This window comes from Opisthorchis viverrini (assembly GCF_000715545.1).
Source record: "Opisthorchis viverrini unplaced genomic scaffold opera_v5_10, whole genome shotgun sequence".
NCBI lineage: Eukaryota > Metazoa > Platyhelminthes > Trematoda > Opisthorchiida > Opisthorchiidae > Opisthorchis > Opisthorchis viverrini.
Window position 1 is genome coordinate 2,106,240 of NW_008751666.1, and position 20,242 is coordinate 2,126,481.

The 20,242-nt window shown below is 43.0% G+C and overlaps 2 protein-coding genes across 2 annotated transcripts in view; one reads left to right on the forward strand and one right to left on the reverse strand.

Annotated features, from left to right (window-relative positions):
• The window catches only part of T265_00976 (hypothetical protein), a gene marked incomplete at both ends in the record, with an annotated part of 95,918 nt that extends 85,216 nt beyond the window's left edge, over window positions 1-10,702 (reverse strand). The window contains one exon of the mRNA XM_009164891.1: window positions 10,346-10,702. Coding sequence (XP_009163155.1) covers window positions 10,346-10,384 — 39 coding nt within the window. The remainder of the gene's footprint in view (window positions 1-10,345) is intronic.
• The window catches only part of T265_00975 (hypothetical protein), a gene marked incomplete at both ends in the record, with an annotated part of 70,838 nt that extends 57,117 nt beyond the window's left edge, over window positions 1-13,721 (forward strand). Inside the window, one exon of the mRNA XM_009164890.1 lies at window positions 13,591-13,721. Coding sequence (XP_009163154.1) covers window positions 13,591-13,721 — 131 coding nt within the window. The remainder of the gene's footprint in view (window positions 1-13,590) is intronic.
• Between the last annotated feature and the right edge of the window lie 6,521 nt (window positions 13,722-20,242).

Consider the following 20,242-nt stretch of genomic DNA (forward strand, 5'->3'; position numbering starts at 1 on the left):
CCGAGGAGTGAATCTACTTTTCTGGAACCGATTTGATTAAGCGGCGAATCAAACCAGAAACAATTTCACTGACGTATAGTTGCTTTGTGGTTGAACCAAACTGAACATGTACAAAATTCTCCATCACACGTGACTAAGTGTGTAAACATTTAATGTAGTGGGATCAGTGGGAAACGCGGTTCAAGAAACCTTTGCCGATACATGGTCACGATTCACTCCTCATATTTGAAGCATATTTCAATTTGCAATGCGGTGATTACTTAACTCGTTAGTGATGGAGTTTCCAATCTCAGAATGCGTCTAAATTCTTATCCTTGTCACCATCAGTTGTGCGGTTTTTGGGAGTTTCGGTTAGACGTGATACCATAGTGAGTATAAAAAGATCACACCATTTGTCCAGTGTCAAAGCGATTTTTTTCCTGTCCACTCTCAGTCAAAGCCATCAAAAAAGCGCTGTGTCGAGTTTATGCTAAAACCAGTCAAACACTTTAGATCAGCCCACCGCTGTTACAGGCGTTAGTCGTAGTGAACGTTTGAAAAGTTCTTTAAGGTTATCCATTCGGCAACCAGGAGTATGTAGGGCGACATACAGTGTATACGCATCGTACAAGTGAACTAAGTCTCACACTTGCCTATATGCTGGGAGACCAAATTTCACGCGTCACGTATATTGAACTAAGCATAAATTAAAAGAAATACGTTTGGCAGTGTGAGTCCTCCTGAGTGGAAACTATCATAGCCTCATGCATACGCAGGTTCAGGTTGAATACGGAGGAAATTTTCAGTATCGTCTGTGCTGGTCTACCTGATATTATCAAAAAGATAAAATGACCGCCAGCAGATTTTCCAAATTAATTTCCACTGGGGGGTGCCAATTGTTGTTCAAACAAAGCTCTTCAGGGCATAATTCCAAAATAATTCTGACGATACTCGACAGATAGGCAGTCAACCGCAAACAGTTGCCAACGCAAACAGTTCCTCTCACCCTTCCCCAAAACAATAGCTTCCAGAAGTAGTATGGAGGCATTTTTAAAAGACAACAACGGGACCCATTTCCTTTGTTTGAAACGACTTAGGTAATAAACGTTGGACTAAGATGTCTAGTGATGCAGCGACCTTTATCCTTTAGGTGTGAGCAACGTTTATGCGACTGTTAACAGAAAATTCGATCCTATTTTGTCCTTCCAATAATTTTATTTCAAAGACAGAGCGGTAAGGATTGCGGAGCTCTCAATCGCATCAACATATTTCAATTGTAAATGCTATTCAGATGGAGTCTTCCTGATTTTCAATAAGGAATTACACCTTCTATTTTATTGACATTACGTCAGCTCATTTTATCGTGGGATCTTCCTAACAAGGTATCAGTATTTACAGTGAAGGTTGCCCTTCCATGTGCTCTTTTCTATTACTAGAATACAGAAACTTAGATGTAAGAATGTTTACTTTTGTGTATCACAGATTGTGGAATCAGACGGATAACGATGGCCTTTAGATATGTCACCAAGAGTGTCTAGATCCAGAAGCCCTTCGGTCTTTTGAAATGTTTTCCGAAAATGAGAGGGTCTGATATCTCAGCAAGTAAAGCCTAGGGCGGGAAATGACAAACTAGAGGGAGAACAAAAAATAACAAAATCAAACTATAGTAGTGTGAATTCCTTAATCAAACAATGTTAAGGTAGGACAGATTCACTCGAAGTTCCCAAGCTAAAGAGAAATGTAGTATACTGCTTAGATTTGTTGACGTGGATAGGTGTTCCGCATCACTGGTAGCGGTAGCCCTGGATTTTCTACTCCATCCACTTCTGAGACAGATATCCTGTACTGGGATGCCCCTCAAAATTTATACAACTTACTGACCTACGCACAGATGAGTGTATTTCTCGAAAAGAGTCCAATTTGGGTTCACGTGGAACATAAGACTAACGGAAACTCGAGGACTGCGCCCACCTGGTGAGCCCCAAGAAGGGCGAAACCAGTCTTGGGCTGTCGGAGGGTTTTCAGCAAACATTGAGTAGTTTCTTTTACGTACAGATTTAGTTCGGTCATCACATTTTAAAAATTTTGTCTTTGGGGAGATTCTTTTTGTAAATAGTATAGGGATACTCGAGAAAAACACTCGACAACATTTCCGTTTTAAGTGGAGACCCAGATTAATTTCGGCGTAATATGTCGTGTATGACATTCTCGGATCTAAATTGATGTGTAACTGGGTGTAGCTTGCAAATTTCATACAGTTTGGGTTTGAAGTGAACATGAGTGCGACGGAAACTTGACGAGTGCGCCCACTAGTTGAGGACTAAAAGTGCGAAAATGGTCGTGGGCTATCGGAAAATTTTCAACACCCTTTTCAGTAATGTTATACGAAGTCTGGGCCGCTTGCACTAGCCTTATGCCTTTATTTGGTACTAGGTGATTGCATGTGAAATTCACGTCCATCTTTATTTGAACAGTCCTCTTCCTTTCCTGGAGCAATTATTCTCGAGGTTGCATACCAAATGAGGGAAGCGCTGGACTCAAGTTTTGCTCTTATTAGAGCTAATCAGCAATGAATATCCAGGGTTTGAACTCCGGACATCTGAGGCGAACGTGCTTCCATCACTGTACCAGCGCAGCTGAATGCATCTGATTTATCACGTGTGGCGAGTCGGACGCGTTAACGTTTGAGCGACGTGATTGGCTTGCCCGACTGCTTGAGTGACGAACACGTAAGCGTCCTGATTCTGTCGATCGATTGGCCCGACTGTCAGGTCTTCCAGGTCGGCAAGCCCCAGGGCGCTTGAATCCTGCTGGGGCACTTTATTTAGTTAGAGATGAGGTAATATAAACACTTGAATGCACTTTAGTTAATCCGTTCGTGCTCCAGATAGAAATTCGGGCTCGAAGCGTGGTCGGAACAGTTTTCACTCACTTCAGACATTTAGCGCGATGTGCCCCTAAAACATCGGAAAGGTTTTTTTTAAGGTTTCTCGCTTCTATGTGCACGCCAGTTCGCGAAATTCCAATGGCACAGTTAAGAGTGTCAACGAATGAAACTCAGACGACTGTCAGTGTTCGTACATTCAACCCAACTGGATATGACATCCTTTGATAGAACAAGATCCTATTTCAGGCTACCCATTGTTCAGCTGGCCTGTAATCATTTAAGATGAAATCAAGTAGTATACAGTCACAAGTTTTAAAATTCATAAAACATGAACAATACTGATAGTTTTTACTGGCTACAGGATGAATGAAACCATCTCATGACGTAGGATTTGGCATGTTAGGGTTCTTTGCTAACTTTGCTAGTAAACTGAACGTACTTTTAAACCTAAAACTCCAAGTGAATGTCAAGGAACCTCGTCCCTGTATATCCGATCAGATTTAACAAACGACTGGCCTCTCTCAAGCCAAGAACGCAAAATCGCAACTGGTGGCCACTGTTGTCTCTCAGGAGTAACTTTTGGCTTAGCATGGATCCGTGGACTATTATGGTCACCACCTAATATTGTTCAGTTTGTCCTCTACCAGAAAATAACCTTACATAGATCAAGTTGGTCATTTCCATCTCTATGATACAATAACTCTAAAAACTTGTCCACCAATGGGGCGTTCACAATAAGCAAAATTTTACAGCGGTGTTCCCCGTCAACCACAAACCAGTATGGAGCCTTTCCAGAAGGCAACTCATTCAATGGGATGAACTTTCTGTTTACTTTGGGACAGTCGTCCTTGGGACAGAAATTTCGACGTGAATAATAAACATTAAGTCAGTTAAACAAATGTAAACTGATTCGCCATGTCTATGTGCACAAAATTGCCCTTTGAACCCCTTTAGAACACGAGACAGTTAAACTCTGTGCCGTAATCATCCTTGCCGTTAATCCAGTTTTTCGAAATTCCATCTACATTAGTGACTTCGCTTTAAAGTCACGAGCAGACAGATTAGACCTCCTTTCTGGGCATGGACGAATGGTGATCCTGTAAGTAATCGTTTTTTGTGTCCAGCACAGGTAGCAGTTCATTTCAATTTATACTTCCTTGGGTATCTTTCCAGAATCTTTAACGGTTCCTCATACCAAAATTACACGTTCCTTTCTCAAACCTGCGTAAAATTCCAGACCGGGGAAACGGGAAAATGTTTTAGGATATACTTCACTACAATTCAACATTCAGCTAGTTCAGAGGTGGAATTGGTGTGTCCCATCTATCATAAATTAAAACTTCTCCCCAAATAATATATCTCATTATGTATTCAAAGCGTAATCTGCATAGGATACTAGGCTTATTTAAGCCTTGCGAAGTAGTGACAAATGCGTTCTTGTGAGTTTATATCTAATATGTACAGACATTGTTTACAACTTACGCTGGTTTTACCCACTGAATAGAATGTAAACGAACACTGAAAGAAAGAAATTACAAAGTTTGGGAAATACACTCAGCTGGCTAACAAAATCTGATAGAGTGCTGAAGCAAGGGATTCTATAAAACGTGCGGTATGTCGGGGATTTTTTCCAAATCGGAAAAAAACTTGAGACATAGCAAGCGCCAGTTCAGAAGTGACGGGGAAATATCTCACGTGGCGCAGGCTGCCAAGAAGAAATCCAAAAAAACTGAAGAGAAAAAGAATGTTAACAATAAAATTTGGCCATGGCGGAAGAGCCCATCGACACAGAGTGCTTGCATCAGACAGGTACAGGGAAGAAAGTTCGCCCGTATTCGTACAGCATAGACTTATCCGAATTGAATATATAATGATGCCTCTAGTTTTGGACCGCTATAAATCTATACTGCTGATTTTGTCAAGTTGGCGTTTCCTCAGTAGAAACCACGGCATATACGTATACATAGACTGAAATTCCTAACAGAACTTTGCTCTAAAAGTTTGCGAAAGTAGTCTATTTTACTGCAATTTTGTGTGCAATCGGGCTTAGATAAGCAAAATTACAACTCAAAAGTGTACAATATTTAAAAGCAGGTTACTCAGAATGGAGATAATCATATCACGTTGTACAAGCTGACGCACATTTTCACATAGGCCGGTGTGTGAAAAAACCTGTTCGTCACCTGTTACGCCTGCTTAACATAACAGAAGCGAAGATTATGTTGTAATCAAGTGCTTTTTGAACTCACGTCATACATGCGTTTCGCATTTGGCTAGGGTGAAATGGAAACCTATTTCCTGTTGCTGCATAACGAACCGAACGAGGAAACTCACCCATATCCATTAAGTCCATTAAGTTTGTTGGTTGAGCGTCACTCATATCCTTCTCGAGGTTACAAGTTTCGCAGCACTTAAATTTCATTATCTACGAGGCAAGTGAGTCTGTCTTACTGACATTCCGTGTGGTTTGTTTGTATGTATCAGAAAAATATCAACACTGGAGCTTATGGGAAATCGAGTTCGCCGCTTTCATGATGTCATTGTTAATGACGCTTTATTTCAAAATGTTTCCTTGTTATAAACACTGTTCAACCACTGTTCAACCTTAGATAAGGAAAGGTTCTAAATGTCTTCACTTGCATCACACACAAAGAAAGCAACAAAAATCTGGGCAATGGGCATAGCACCACTCTTCCCGCGGGGTGTTTTCTACAGGGAGGACTGCAGAAAAGACCAATCATTGTTGATAGTCATTAGATGTGTCAATCTCACGAGCCTCTAGGTAGGCAGAAGCAACGACCGGCCATTAGCTGAGTGCCATACTATCCAGCCATGATTGACCGTTCCGGGATGTAACTAATTTACACATCACTTGACTTGGGCACCAATAGAAATCTACTCACGTCCTTCACTTTACGTAGTCATATGCCGGCCGGTTCTCAGATAGGTCGGTGTAAAATCCTGGACTTTCCAACTACTGAGGATATTGCCTACAATTTGTAAGTAGTAGCTGGTGTATTCCAACATCCATCTGAGTCCTGAATGTTGAACATCCGAGAAGCACCGTATCCATGCTAAGTCCTTGTTTGCAATCATCAGATTTCCGAGAATCTCTAGGAAGGTTCGAGCGTTGCAAGTTTTGTTAGCAGCTGACAAATACACCCTTGACCGTAATGATAAGTGAGGCCATAGCTTGCTGAAGTAGAACTCAATCATGCGCCTAACGAGTGACTAGTGGCCGAATGACATTATGTTCAAGACCTAACCTGAACGCAACGAAATTCGATTCTTCTTAGATATTCTTGAGATGTCCAATTTGCTCATTCCTAGAAGAAATGAAACTGTTTCAAAGTGCTTGCCCTCCTTTCACCACAGGTTTGCTAAACTGATGCGATGAAAGCTTAAATTAAATTTCTCACTTTCCTCAATACTATTAAACTTTAAGACGATGGACAGAAGTCCCACAGTTTACGGAAATTTAATCCAATGAGTGGGCATCCGCTCACACTTACATACTAATCGTCTTGAGAAACTTTGAAACGGAGGTTGCCTTTACTAGTATTGTGGTAGGGACTAGCTAAGGATCACTTCTGATATGTCACCCCATGTATATGGTTTAAGTACTACTGAATAAACGGATTCTGAGCGGTTTAGACAAGTTTGAGGCACCCATCAGTCTACACACATCTAGGTATGCTGAGGTTTCCTTGACGGCTTTAGAATCAATTCGCAATGTTAAAGTACAAATCTGTTGTTGGAAACAGTTCATAAAATCGTCCTCCAGTGCGCTTCTTGGAGTGATGCAAACCCTATCGTCTACCGTTTCATTACGGTTTCAATTCCAGAATCCGAATGGCTCAACTTGTCATCAGGGCGCTGGCTATTTTCTCTCGTGGGGACGAGTGACAACAGCTTGTACCGTTTTTTTTAACTCTGGGGTCAAGGTCATACCCAGCAACTCCAACTAGAGATAGGTTTGTTTCCAACGGCTTCAAAACATGATCTTCATCCGTATGTCCTATAAATGCTACGTACCTCAGAACAGAGCATTCACCACGAGGTACATCACCAATTGCATCGCTTAGCAAGTGTCCCCGAACACCGCACCCATCAACCGCAACGGTGGTGAGGTACTAGTTTATAGTTATACTGATCACCCGGACTCCCTTGATGATGTTGTTTTAGCTAAACTGTACTTCTAGGGATATACAAACCAGCCAGACCAGGATGGGTAACTATGAAGGTACAATAATGCTATCAAATGTGGAACTGCTGGAATTCCTATAGCAGTCGAATATTTACATTAATGCAAGCAGTATGCAGTAAATTAATAAGGAATAGAATTCGTCCCCAAGGTATTATGGCTGCAGGATTTTCATACCACCATTAATCACATGAATTGGTATACAACTAAGGACTTTGTTCTTTGATCTCATAGGTTTGCCATTCGCAAAACTTGTGTTCCCGTAGGTTTGTTATGATTCTGGAGCTCAGTATGTGCATCTTGAGGCACACATTCGCCAATTAGGGTGTCGGAACGCCCATTCACCAGCTGATTCAAGTCGAAGGCCCGTTCGGAATTTCCTAACAATTAATCTTCAGCATATGGATTTGCCATGAACGTGAAGCTGCAGTGCTTCCATATTTATAAAGGTGCCAAAAGTGACGCGGGAATACATTTATAGAGAAAATATGAGTGGCAAACAATACTCAGTAAGTAGTTGTCCATAAGATGCCAAACCAAACGGGAATGCAAACCTCAGTACGGTAGCAATGCTCCAGGAAGAAGGGTTCATTTTGAGGTCTAACAAAACGAACGCTAATGGTTTATGAATAGCCTTGTATCTCACATGCATGCGATTTGTAAATATAGTTCAAATAAAGTAGGACTGGCCTAAAAACTAAGCGTACTAAAACTTCACCCTGTAGATGAAGTCGGTCCATGCTGAGTAAACGAGAAACAATCTGCAGATGCTTCATCCTTCATCATTATCAGTGCACATTACATGAAATTCAGAGTTTCGAGCCCGCGATCCCAGAGCTAACTGTCTGATCACTCAACCATTCGGTCACGAGCAGTGATTAACAGTATGACTGGCTATCACTGGCCGGTAGTTTACGAGGACGAAACGGAGATATGGGCTACTGGTAATTCCGAAAATGGATTTGACAGTTGTGCATTGCTTGTCGGCTTTAGTGCATTGGCTTGCTTCCCTAAGAGGACAAAACCTTCATTGAACATTACCGAATCCCCACAAATATTCATTACACTATTTGAAACCGTTTTCATCAACCAGTCTCCTCTTAGAACTGTTGCCGTTGTTACAACAAACGAACACGTCTTATTGGCTTTTGCAGCGCCACTTGAGAGAAATGCGCCAACTGAAAGTTCCTTAACTTGCTCGACGAAAACCAGTCATTTTGTCAGCCGTATAGCCTAACCTAAAAAAAAATCGTCATGTGCCATCACATGATGCCACACAATTTGCCAGAATAAAAGAGATAGGTTCCTTGTACGGTAGTGGTATTATTCAGGTTTGACAAGCACATGACGGTTACCCAATGAATCCGCAATCTTTGTACCAAACGATCAACTATCCTTGATAACTGTCTGATTGAAAATTACCGATGTCTTTGTTCCAGTGCGAAGATTCATTCTGGAATTACTATTCCGATCACCGAAGATTAAAATTGTTAGTCCTGCACACAAGTTCTTATTGTTTTATCTTCTCAGGTAAAGGTTCGTGACGCGTATTTTGCTTAAAAAGGTCAAAATCAGGGTTAGACGATGACTGGTTTAATCGCTTTTTTTCAGGAATTACGAATTTTGAAGCGCAAGGCTATATAGAAACTTTGTCAGAGATCAAGCAAAAACTAGTGCTGACGCAGCGGAGTGAGTTACACGCGAACTATGGAGAAGCTTTACGATCTTTTCTCAGTGGAAAGCACTCCACAGTCCACCGCGGAAACAACAGTCGCCAAAACATCTATTTTAATCTACCTGTGAAAATTACTATACCAAAAGCAGTGTAGCAATTAGTGCAATTTTTTCTGTTATCATTTCTTTTGTGTGACAATGTGTTTTAGAACACTGGAAGGAAACCTCCGGAATACGATTTTATTTATATGGCGCTGGCACGCGTGGCCTAAAATTCGCATTTTGTGAGATTAACTAGAAAAAATATAGCTGATCTCACATAAATAATGGTGCAAAAGTTGAGTATCTTTGATTTAAGTTATTATAGGATACTTTCAGAGATTGTAAACCAAGCCCAAAGCTTACGATTTCTAAAAAAAACTTCAGCCAAATTGTGATATGAAACGGTGATCAAACACCTTAATTTAAGTATTTCGAAATGTTTCCGAGTCTGTCAGTTGCTTTTCCTCATTTGTGAAGCGTTTTGCGACTACCCCGAAAGCTGAAAGAGAGGGAAAGCTGTAAAGCACCCGGCACATTAAGCGAAGTTTCGAATTGTTCTGGTTGCACGGTGTATCTGCTCTTTGTTAATTTGTATTCAAGTCCTGAGAAATTTTCATCTCTTCAGTTGCACGTGGGGAATTCCGGTCACGCATGGGTCTAATGGGTTGAACCCGCTAGGTTATATGTTGGTCGTGGTCACGGAACCAGATTGCTCGTCTTGCTAAAATCCAATTTTTGTCCCTACTGGGAGGAAGAAATCCATTCCTAACATTCATCGTTAGTAACCATTTTAATTAGAGCGTACTTGTCAAACAGTTACACAGCTTGCTTGTACAGGTCAAACACAAGGTAATGAAATCATATGTACATATAATAAATGAGAGTCAGCTGGGTTCCAGAGTGTCTCCCTTCAAAACCAAAGCGCTTATCAACTGAGTATATTTGTTGAAATCTGTCCAGGATGGGTTGAAGTAGAGCATATGTTTGACAGAAACTCTGGGACTGCGTCTACATTATGAGCCTCAAGAAGGGCGAGGCTGGCCGTGATCTGTAGAATAGTTTCCAGCACATTACGTCAGGAATAATACTTTGTTGATTCATCATTTTACCCCTCATCACTCCCCATTTATAGCACTTTACTAGAAATCCAATTGCAAAAAACTTGTTTCTGAGAGAACGTTGCCACAGAAATTTATTCTCTTATTTATATACTCAGCACTTAAGTGTTTTGGGTGTCGAATTAGCGCGTGATATTTCAAATTGAAAACGACCACCTTTCCGTGCTATCCATGCCTTTCCAAAGTCCCCTTTAACTGACTACGAGTTGATCTGTTCTGTAGAGATTTTACACTGACCCAAATAAACTCTGTGAACTTGTGTGTAATCTTTGCTCCATTTTCTTTGTCGGTTAACCTGGCGAATTATCGATCCGGTGTCTGTAAAAGAGGGTGTGTGCATTGTTATATGACACTTCCTTTCCTTCTTGACAGCACATCAATCTAGACTAGGAATAGATACTGGTGGAACTAACCAGGCACACCAATAAATCTGAAACTTACATCACGTGTTCTGACGCTTGAATTACGATAGCTCGACATGACTCCTCTGGGTCGGTTATCTCACTACCCGGTGTTTCTGTAAGACAGTGGTCTGTGCGGCATTGTTGTTCAGGTGCACCGAACGAAAAAATCACTGGTGCTGATAAAGTGCGAAAGATGAAAGTTTTGCTGCGGCTTTACTGTCAGATTGGGTAGATTCAGGTATGCGGAAAGGGATACATCAGTGCCGTCACACGGTCGGTGCACAAGAGACCTTATCCACAATTGTGACTCGAAAAGTTCCCATGGCTCCTCACATTTGCCGGTTTTGAATGAGTGATTGTGTTCAGATCACGGGTGAGGATCAACCGATTGCGTACACGTGCAATGCGGTAAGAATAAACTGTGATTTGTTTCAAGCATGTGGGCACATTGAAATGCGTGGTCGGCAAACCAAACTGACTGATGTTTCACTTCGACTAAATATGTGTTTTGGGGAAACTGGACAGTTTGCCGTATCGACCAACGCAAATCGATTCAAGGCAACAGGGTGCAAAGGCACTGGTGTGCACAGACGAATGGGCGTGTGGTAGTGCGACGGGGTGCACAACAGTGTGCGCTTGTATTAACATACGCATATACAGATGTGCTTGTGCATATATTTTCCCCGTACTTGGATGTCGTCAAACACAAGCAAGGAAGAGGCTATAGTGTTTAGGACGTCCTCGCATGTTCGTGTACGGTTTAACAGAAGCAGCACTTTCCTGGTAGGCGATATGAAATTATTCTGGCTTCGGCCCACGTTTATGCTAAGCTGCAATGCAGGCCACCAGCCGTATACAGCTGTTTGGACAAACGATTTTTGTTTGTTTTTCAGAAGATTCTCTTGTATATCAGAAAAAGTAACTACTCAAAACCATGAAGTGAGAGCTGGAGTCTGCCTAAAGCAAATATTAGGGCGATTTCTTTCCTTCTTAGAACACAGGAGTCTGAACGAAATCCAAAGTAATCTAAGTAGTATGTCGCGATAAATCATGCGGCAGACACGGATCCTGAAATCGATTGCAGCCGGATCATCCGAGGAAAATGGTCAGTGCAAAAACCGTGTGCCACAAGAAATTCAAGAAAAACGGCCGGGACACCATTTTTGTAGAACGGTGAAAATGTCAGCATCACTACACAAACAACGAAATGTTAGATTTGTTCATCCATGGACTAGGTGGACTTAACACAATAACCAAGTCAAAACTAACGGTGCTTCAGTCATCGCTGTCACCTGGTGGGTGTCTAAAAACAAAGCCCATATGTAATGCCCTTTCTTTGACTCAGAATACACGAGAAACAATTCTTCACTCAGCTAATTTCTTGTATTCCCTATTGTGATTGGTTTCTAACGTTGAGTTCAGAAACAACCTGGCGAGCTGGACTAGTTGCAGTTGATCCTTACGTGGGAACTATGTGAGCAGTTGCGAATGACGTGGAATGATTCACTCTGTTTGTCTTCCCGGAATAATGATATTGGAGTGTCACATTTAGGCTTCTCATATATTTCTCATCTACGTTTTGATAAAAAATGTTGAATTCTCATGTCACGTGATATTCACCTGTAGCACCTTTTTGGTGCCTAGCTGCCATGTTATCTGAAGGAGACTCGAAGGTTACCAGGTTGCCCCAAAGTAGGTAAGAGTAGACGACATGCCAGGGGTTGGATTCGAATCATAAGCCTTTCGGTCAGTAAGTTCGCGCCTTGGCCACTGAACTGTCTTGAGCTTATGTCATTCATAACCTGCAAAAACTGAAAACGAACAAATCATATACTGCCAATATTTCCTGTATGGCAATCGCTCAGCATTTTTTTACACGTGCATCGACCTACTAATAGAATTTCGAATGAAATGATATAAATTAGAAAGTTTCTCAGGCTGTTAAGGCAATCTTCATCTTTGGATCAATACCAGTGACTATCCTTGTGATAGAGGGCTCCTATTTACTGCATCCTTTCTTGAGGACTCTCAATAACAATGAGAAATGGTAATCTTTTTTTAAGATTTAATTTATCGGATAACGTTGCGAAGCTAGAATTTGGATCAGATTTATTTTTGTATCCAAGAAATAAACTAATTACAGACAGACAGCCAAACATATTTGGTTAGCTATACGCTGTTTTGTTACATTCTCCCGGGTGAGAAATACTACTTGTATCCTTCGAGTAAGTTCATGAACAATGAAGTGCGCACCCACATGAGCGTGTCGACCAATATCAGCTAGTTGAACCCAGGTTTGATAAGCAAACCACGCTAGCATAACGCTGATAAGGGACATGTTACTGACCAATCCAGTTACACACCTAGTATATAAGTAGTTTCCGTAGTGTGAATGAAATGAATGCTCATCGGAATTAGTTCGCACTGAGGCACAATGTGCACACTTCGATAGTGACAAATCTACCGGCTAGTTATCCATCAGCATCTCATACATTTTTAATAGCTGAACAAATAGTTTTATGGCCGTATACACGATGTTCGGCCACAAGAATGGGTGCGCCAGTGTCTCTTCCTCGTTCAACTAGGTTTAACCATACAAAGAATTTCCGTCAAGCAAAAGTGGGTCATGTTTCAGCCTAAATGAATTGAATAACACCCTTCGTTTGTTTGTCACGAAGGTGATTTCACAATCGTGTAGTCCCTTATTCTAGAAAGTCTGTCCTTCAGCCAGCCCTACTGATCCATACACTAGTTCTACATGTTAGCCTGACCTGTAATGAGAATATCGACCTACCTGAGCAAGGCACTTGCTTCTATAAGTGCACGTCTGGTAGTTCAATTATTACAATACTTGCGTTTGCATATAACTCCAGAACAGTCTGCTAACAAGAATATGTCCCTTTGACTAAAACCTGTTGGTTGAATAGCCTCGGGAGATTGTAACCAATCTTATGCACAGCCTACCTAAAAAATTTGACGTATATACCAAACCGTATAAAATATTGAACCCATCACATGTTCGCCCATCTTTTCCCTGATGTATGAAAACAATCGATACAATCAGCCACTTCTCCCGTGCCTCTAGCAACACAAGCGTAAACTTTCTCGACGGACTGTCAAAATGTTATTGGGGTAGAACCAATCATCTACCACGGTCTCCTTTTGCAAGATCTAGATAACCTGAATATTGTAGTAAGGAGCAACTGCTTTGCAGGCACTTCCGTAGACGTCCATTAGGACCAGACAGAATATTATTCACTTATTCATAGTAGAACATTCCAGGATTAGAACGTTCGATGCGAACCTCCGGTGAAGCAGACTGTAGTAGCTGCTTCGGTGTGTCAGAGAGTTTGCGCGTGTGCGTGTCCGTTCGTCGTTCCACCATCGATCTGACATGTGACTTGAGTGGCTGATTGGATGTGTGTCCGATTGGTTGGCTCGCGTGAGCGCTGTGGGTTGACTGGATATGTGACTCAGTTGTTTTGCTTGCCTGCCACGAAAGCGGACCAGTTTGGCCGCGTGTACCCAATACACCCGTGTCCGTACTTACGCGTTCTTCTGACTTACTGTGAACTACAATACTGGCGAGGGTCTGACGAACCCATCTTACCAAATGTCTATCGGAAAGCTAGAAGAATTTACTGCTACTGGAGGTTCCTGGAACCAATATGTGGAACGGGTGAATTGTTACTTTCTTGCTAACGAGATCACCGACGACAAGCGGAAAGTGAACATACTTCTTACCATTTGTGGTTCGGCGACATACAGTTTGATACGCAGCTTGGTCTCTCCTGATTTACCAAATACGAAAACTTTTGACGAGCTTGTGTTTATCGTTTCCAAGCATTACAATCCTAAACCTTCTGTTATCGCTCAGAGATTCAAGTTCAATACAAGGGTACAAAAGGAAGGAGAATCCATTGCGGATTTCGTAGCGGAATTACGGAGTCTTACGGAGCACTGTGACTACGGAGATTTTCGGAACGATATGCTCAGAGATCGATTGGTAGTTGGTGTGAGAAACGCCCGCATACAACAGTGTTTACTTGCTGACAGTAACTTAACTTTGGAAACGGCTTACGATACTGCGGTGGCATTGGAAGCAGCAGAAAATAACGCAACCTTGTTACAATCTGTGCAACCTACCGTGACATCAGAGTCGGTGGATTCATCGTATCAGGTGAATCGATTACAGCAACCGTCGAACAGAACACAGTTTAAGTGTTATCGTTGTGGAGGCCGTCACAATCATCCGAAGGATTGCCGGCACACACAAACTGTTTGCAATCGCTGTAAGAAACGAGGCCACCTCGCGAAAGTGTGCCGCTCAGCACCAGCGTTCGATACTAGCGCTGCTGTTACAAATCAAGTTACAAGGTCGGAAATCCCAGAATACGTCCTTCATGCAGCCGCTCCCACCAACCGCGTTCAACCGCCGTATCAAGTAGAACTACAGGTGAACAGTGCGCCAATGGTTTTCGAGCTGGATACGGGTAGTGCCGTAACACTATGCAGTGAAAAGTCATGGCAAGACAACCTGGGACCGACCGTGAAAGGTAACCTTCAGCAAGCCCCAGTCCGGCTTCGAACATATACAGGAGAAGAGGTGAAGTTGCTGGGGACGAAAAATGTGAATGTTTCATATAAGGGTGTGACGGTGAACGAAACCATATATATTGCTGAAGGAAGTGGTCCAAACCTGTTGGGACGTGATTGGCTTCAACAACTACCCATACTTACGTTAAACCAGGTCTCGACACTCCCGGAGGTTCAATCTCTTATCCGCAATTATGAAGAAGTATTTTCTGAGCCGAATACTGGCAAGTTCTCCGGGGGAAAGGTGAATATATACGTTCCGCCTGGAACACAACCGCGATTCCTGAAGGCTCGGTCATTGCCCTACTTGATGCGTCCAAAGGTTGAAGAAGAACTTAACCGTTTGCAACGGGAAGGAATAATTCAAAGCACGGAGTTCTCGGAGTGGGCCACACCAATCGTGCCAATACTGAAACCGGACGGCACAGTTAGAATTTGCGGTGACTATAAAACCACGGTCAATGCCAGCACACCCCCAGAACATTACCCGTTACCTAAAATCGAAGATGTCTATGCACAAATCGGTAAGAGCAAATATTTTTCAAAACTAGACCTAGCTCATGCTTATGAGCAATTGGAATTAACGGAGGAGGCGAAACCTGTTACAACCATCAGTACTCATAGAGGTCTGTTTATGTTTAATCGCCTTCCTTTTGGAATCCATTCCGCTCCATCCATATTTCAACGCACAATTGAAAATGTTATCGCGGGGATACCTAAAACGTTCGTCTATCTAGACGATATTCTGATAACCGGGTGTACCATTGAGGAGCATTTAAAGTTGCTGAAACTGGTACTCGATCGTTTGAAGGAGTGTGGACTACGAATAAAGAAAGAGAAGTGTGACTTCCTGGTAGATCATGTGGACTATTTGGGTTTCCGCATCAGTGCGGATGGTTTGGCCCCTCTAGCCGAGAAAATACGTCCAATATTAGAGGCACCGCAACCAAGGAATAAACATGAACTAAGATCTTTCTTGGGCATGGTTAATCACTATGCGAGGTTTATCCCGCAAGCTGCCACACTTTTTCACCCACTGAATTACTTGCTACGTCAGGGAGTCAGCTGGATTTGGAATCAAGAACAAGAGAAGGCGTTTCAACAGGCGAAACGTGCCCTTACGAATCCTCCGGTGCTTACTCATTTCGATTCAACACAGCCCATTGTTCTCGCTTGTGATGCTTCACCATATGGTGTTGGAGCTGTGTTATCGCAGAAGGATAAATCGGGAATCCTCAAACCAGTTGCTTACGCTTCACGATCTTTGTCGCCTTCTGAGAGGAATTACGCACAAATTGATAAGGAGGCATTGGCGATTCTGTTCGGAGTAACGCGCTTTCAGCACTACCTTTTCGGACAAACGTTCGACATATTTACGGACCACAAGCCTCTACTTGGAATTCTCGGAGAAAATAAACCAATACCTCAAATGACGTCGCCTAGAATGCAACGTTGGGCCTTAAAACTTGCATGCTATCGGTATCATTTGCGGTATGCTCCAGGACAAGGGAATCTCACAGCGGATGCCCTAAGTCGCCTACCATTACGAGATGTACCATTACACACACCGAAACCGGCCGAACTGGTAAATCTAATGAGTTGGGTTGATGATTTGCCTATCACTGCTGCGGAAATACGAGTAGAAACAAGAAAGGACCCAGAGCTCTCACGAGTCCTTCGTTTCACTTCATACGGGTGGCCGGAGAATGTTGGAAGTGCACTAAGCGGATTCTACGAACGATCGTCGGAGCTAAGTGTAGAAGACGGATGTTTATTATGGGGAGCAAGAGTGATAATTCCGAGGCGCTACCGTCCGGACATTTTAAGGGAATTACATTCAGGCCATCCAGGTAACACGCGAATGAAGGCTTTAGCCAGACACTATGTCTGGTGGCCTGGTATCGATCACGATGTGGAAATGGTCGTGCAAGGGTGTGAAGCGTGTCAGCAAAGTAGGGCTTTGCCCGCAGCAGCGCCCATATCACCATGGCAGTGGCCGTCACGACCGTGGAGCCGCATACACGTGGATTATTGTGGCCCTGTTGAAGGTTACATGATCCTGGTGATTGTCGATGCATATTCCAAGTGGATAGAGGCGATACCCACTAGAACTGCATCTAGTGCGTCGACCATGTCTATACTTCGCAGCGTTTTTGCATTGCATGGTGTGCCTGATACGATTGTTTCTGATAATGGCACGGCTTTTACCAGTGCGGAATTTCAGCAGTTTCTGAGAGCCAACGGGATTGAGCATGTTCTAACACCACCATACCATCCCGCTTCTAACGGCCTGGCGGAACGCGCGGTGGCAACGGTAAAGAATGGATTGAGAAAACAAAGCCCAGGTCCCCTACAAACAAGGTTGGACAAGTTTTTGCTGCAGTACAGAATTACGCCGCACACTACTACTGGTCAGGCTCCCTGCGAATTGCTAATGGGACGAAGACTTCGAACACGTTTGGATCTACTGCGGCCGGATTTGGCGCTTAGGGTCAAACAACAGCAGTGCTCCATGAAGCAAAACGCAGATAAACACGCCCGACCTCGCACATTACGAGATGGCGAGGAGGTTTACGTCAAACTTCAGCCTTCAGATAATGAATGGGTACGTGGATGTGTGAAGTCGACAAACCGTAACCTTATTGACATGCTGTTAGAAGACGGGAGGATAATACGCCGTCATTTAGACCATATCAGAACTAGGAAGCATGGACCGGATGCGGAACAAACACTGGAGACGCCAGTGCAGGTGGACTCCGGAGTGAAGCAAGAGAGCTTGGAAACACCCACAGATGCGCCAAGGTGTCTGCGGCGGTCGGCTAGGGAGTCAAGGCCGGTCGAACGTTATCAAGCTGGAGTTGGCTAAATCTAGCGGTGGAGGACTGTAGTAGCTGCTTCGGTGTGTCAGAGAGTTTGCGCGTGTGCGTGTCCGTTCGTCGTTCCACCATCGATCTGACATGTGACTTGAGTGGCTGATTGGATGTGTGTCCGATTGGTTGGCTCGCGTGAGCGCTGTGGGTTGACTGGATATGTGACTCAGTTGTTTTGCTTGCCTGCCACGAAAGCGGACCAGTTTGGCCGTGTGTACCCCAATACACCCGTGTCTGTACTTACGCGTTCTTCTGACTTACTGTGAACTACAATACAGACTAAATTAGTTGGATTGGCGAAGCATACAAACTTAAGATCTTCCCTCTGCTTTACATTGGAATTTGCGCTTTCATTGAACTAATAACGGAAAATCTTTGTTTGAAATAATTTAACCTAATTACAATCTAATTTAAAAGCCAACTGGTTCACTGTAGCTTCACTGGTAATTTTTTTGTTTGCCCCAATTTGACACTTGTTCCAATCTGTCTCACAAAAATTGGTTGAAACCCTATCACTATCACATTAATTTGGTGTACGGAGGCTATTTAGACTTACCCCAGTCAAATCTCATCTTGGTGCTTTCTTCAAATGAGTGTCAAAAGGTTTTCAGCAACCTTATAAGTAGTAGCAGTTAAAAGAAGAAGGCCTTCGCTGCGGAGTGTTTTGTTCGAAAATGCCAACTGATCGGTTACAGACCATTGAACAGGGAAGCATAACTCTAATCTGCATCTTAGTTACAAAACTGGACACCGTTCTTCTCCCGAACGAGTCCTCTTGAACATTCCTAGAGATTCATTGACTCCACTCATTCGTCGGTCAAATCCAAGCTAACGATACAAAGTGGCCCCACGAATTCCGCAACAGAATTCCCTTTTTCAGTCGACGCAAAGCGAAATTCTACGAACAACACATACTACTCGCGTGCCTCACCGTTACAGTAGTAGTAGTGTTGGGTGAAGAAAACATCCACTTAAAATTTTTTCTACTATTCATCGTATAAGAGCTTTGGTGTGCCAGAACCAGTGTGAAACCATGGAGTGATGCGGCATTTCGTACGTCGTTCGTAATTCGTTTAGTGAAATATGGCTGAAACCATGCTACACCAACTCTTCAGGATGCCGTCGGTTTGGGTATTTCACATACATAAGCTGATCTCTCTTTCCGGTTTTCCCTTTCACGTTTAACTACAACGTTGGACGCCCGCGCCATTAAGCGGCGCCACATTCGGTTCGCGACGAGGTGCATTTTGATCTAGCTAAATATCTCGTACTCGATTTAAGCCTGTGGAAATATGATGAAAACGGGATAAAGCAGTGCTAAAATCATTAGCCTGGCCAAGGGATAACTGTAATTGCCAATATGTGTGGGTGCAGATGAAGCCTTGAGACCCACAGTATGGTTGGAACCAACTATGGGACCAACCCAAGGCAAGTGCAAGCAATATTTTAGTCTGGTTTAGACAATTATGGCGACAGAGACTCACCTCTTGGATCGTTGTATGCTCGACATACCGGAATGTACAGGGAGCGGAGTTGCGTCACTTGTAAATGCGCGTACGGAACCCAGGAAAAACAAGAAATCTTTCAGATAAAACGAAACGCAGTGGAATACCATACGATGAGACGGAATAAGACGAAATGCAGTACAAAGCATACAGTGGACATACGAGCCAGCAACTAAAACAAGTGGACAACGAGACAGCCCAAGCCAGAGATGTGAAATGGTGAGAGCCACTTAACTCTCTGACAAGCATGTACCAACCGTCACGTGCCAAAGAAATCCCTAGCTGGGTCTAAAAACAAACTTAAAGGCAAGCAAACCAAAAGGTTACGTAACCACAATGTCATAGTTCTGCAAATGGCTCACAACTCAGGCTGAATCCTACAGGACGCGGGAATAACTGGTCAGATGCCAAAATATGTACGCGGGCTCGACAAAACAAACAATGGACGTGCACATCTAATAATGCAATCGCCAGTAGAAAATTCGTTCGTAAATAATAACAGTGGATTTGTTGTTTGCAAAAAGGATCGAGTATGATGCCCGTTATTTATGTAAATAAGAATGAAATAAGATTCATGGTGCTAAACATGTTTGAGATTACTGATGGCTTGGTAGAACTCAGTCAGCTTATATGATGAACTAAATTTGTTGGAGGGTAAAATGATCAAATAGGGTCTTGTTAATTTCTCCTGAATAGAATATACATACTATATTTCGGTACGTCAGTAGCCCGTGTTACTCAGAAGTCGTTGAACAGGTTGGCCGCAAATGTTTTATCACCAGGCTATTTGTCTACATAACTTCACTTTCAGGAGGTGTGCTGCACGTGTTTGGACTAGTTTACCCAGGGGCTTGGAAGTCGATAGGTCTTGGGATTGTTCAGTACGCACGGCCTTCAAATTTTGCCACGTTTCTGTTTGCCTTAAGAACCTTGATCAATTATCTCCACCTTAGTTTGCTCTCG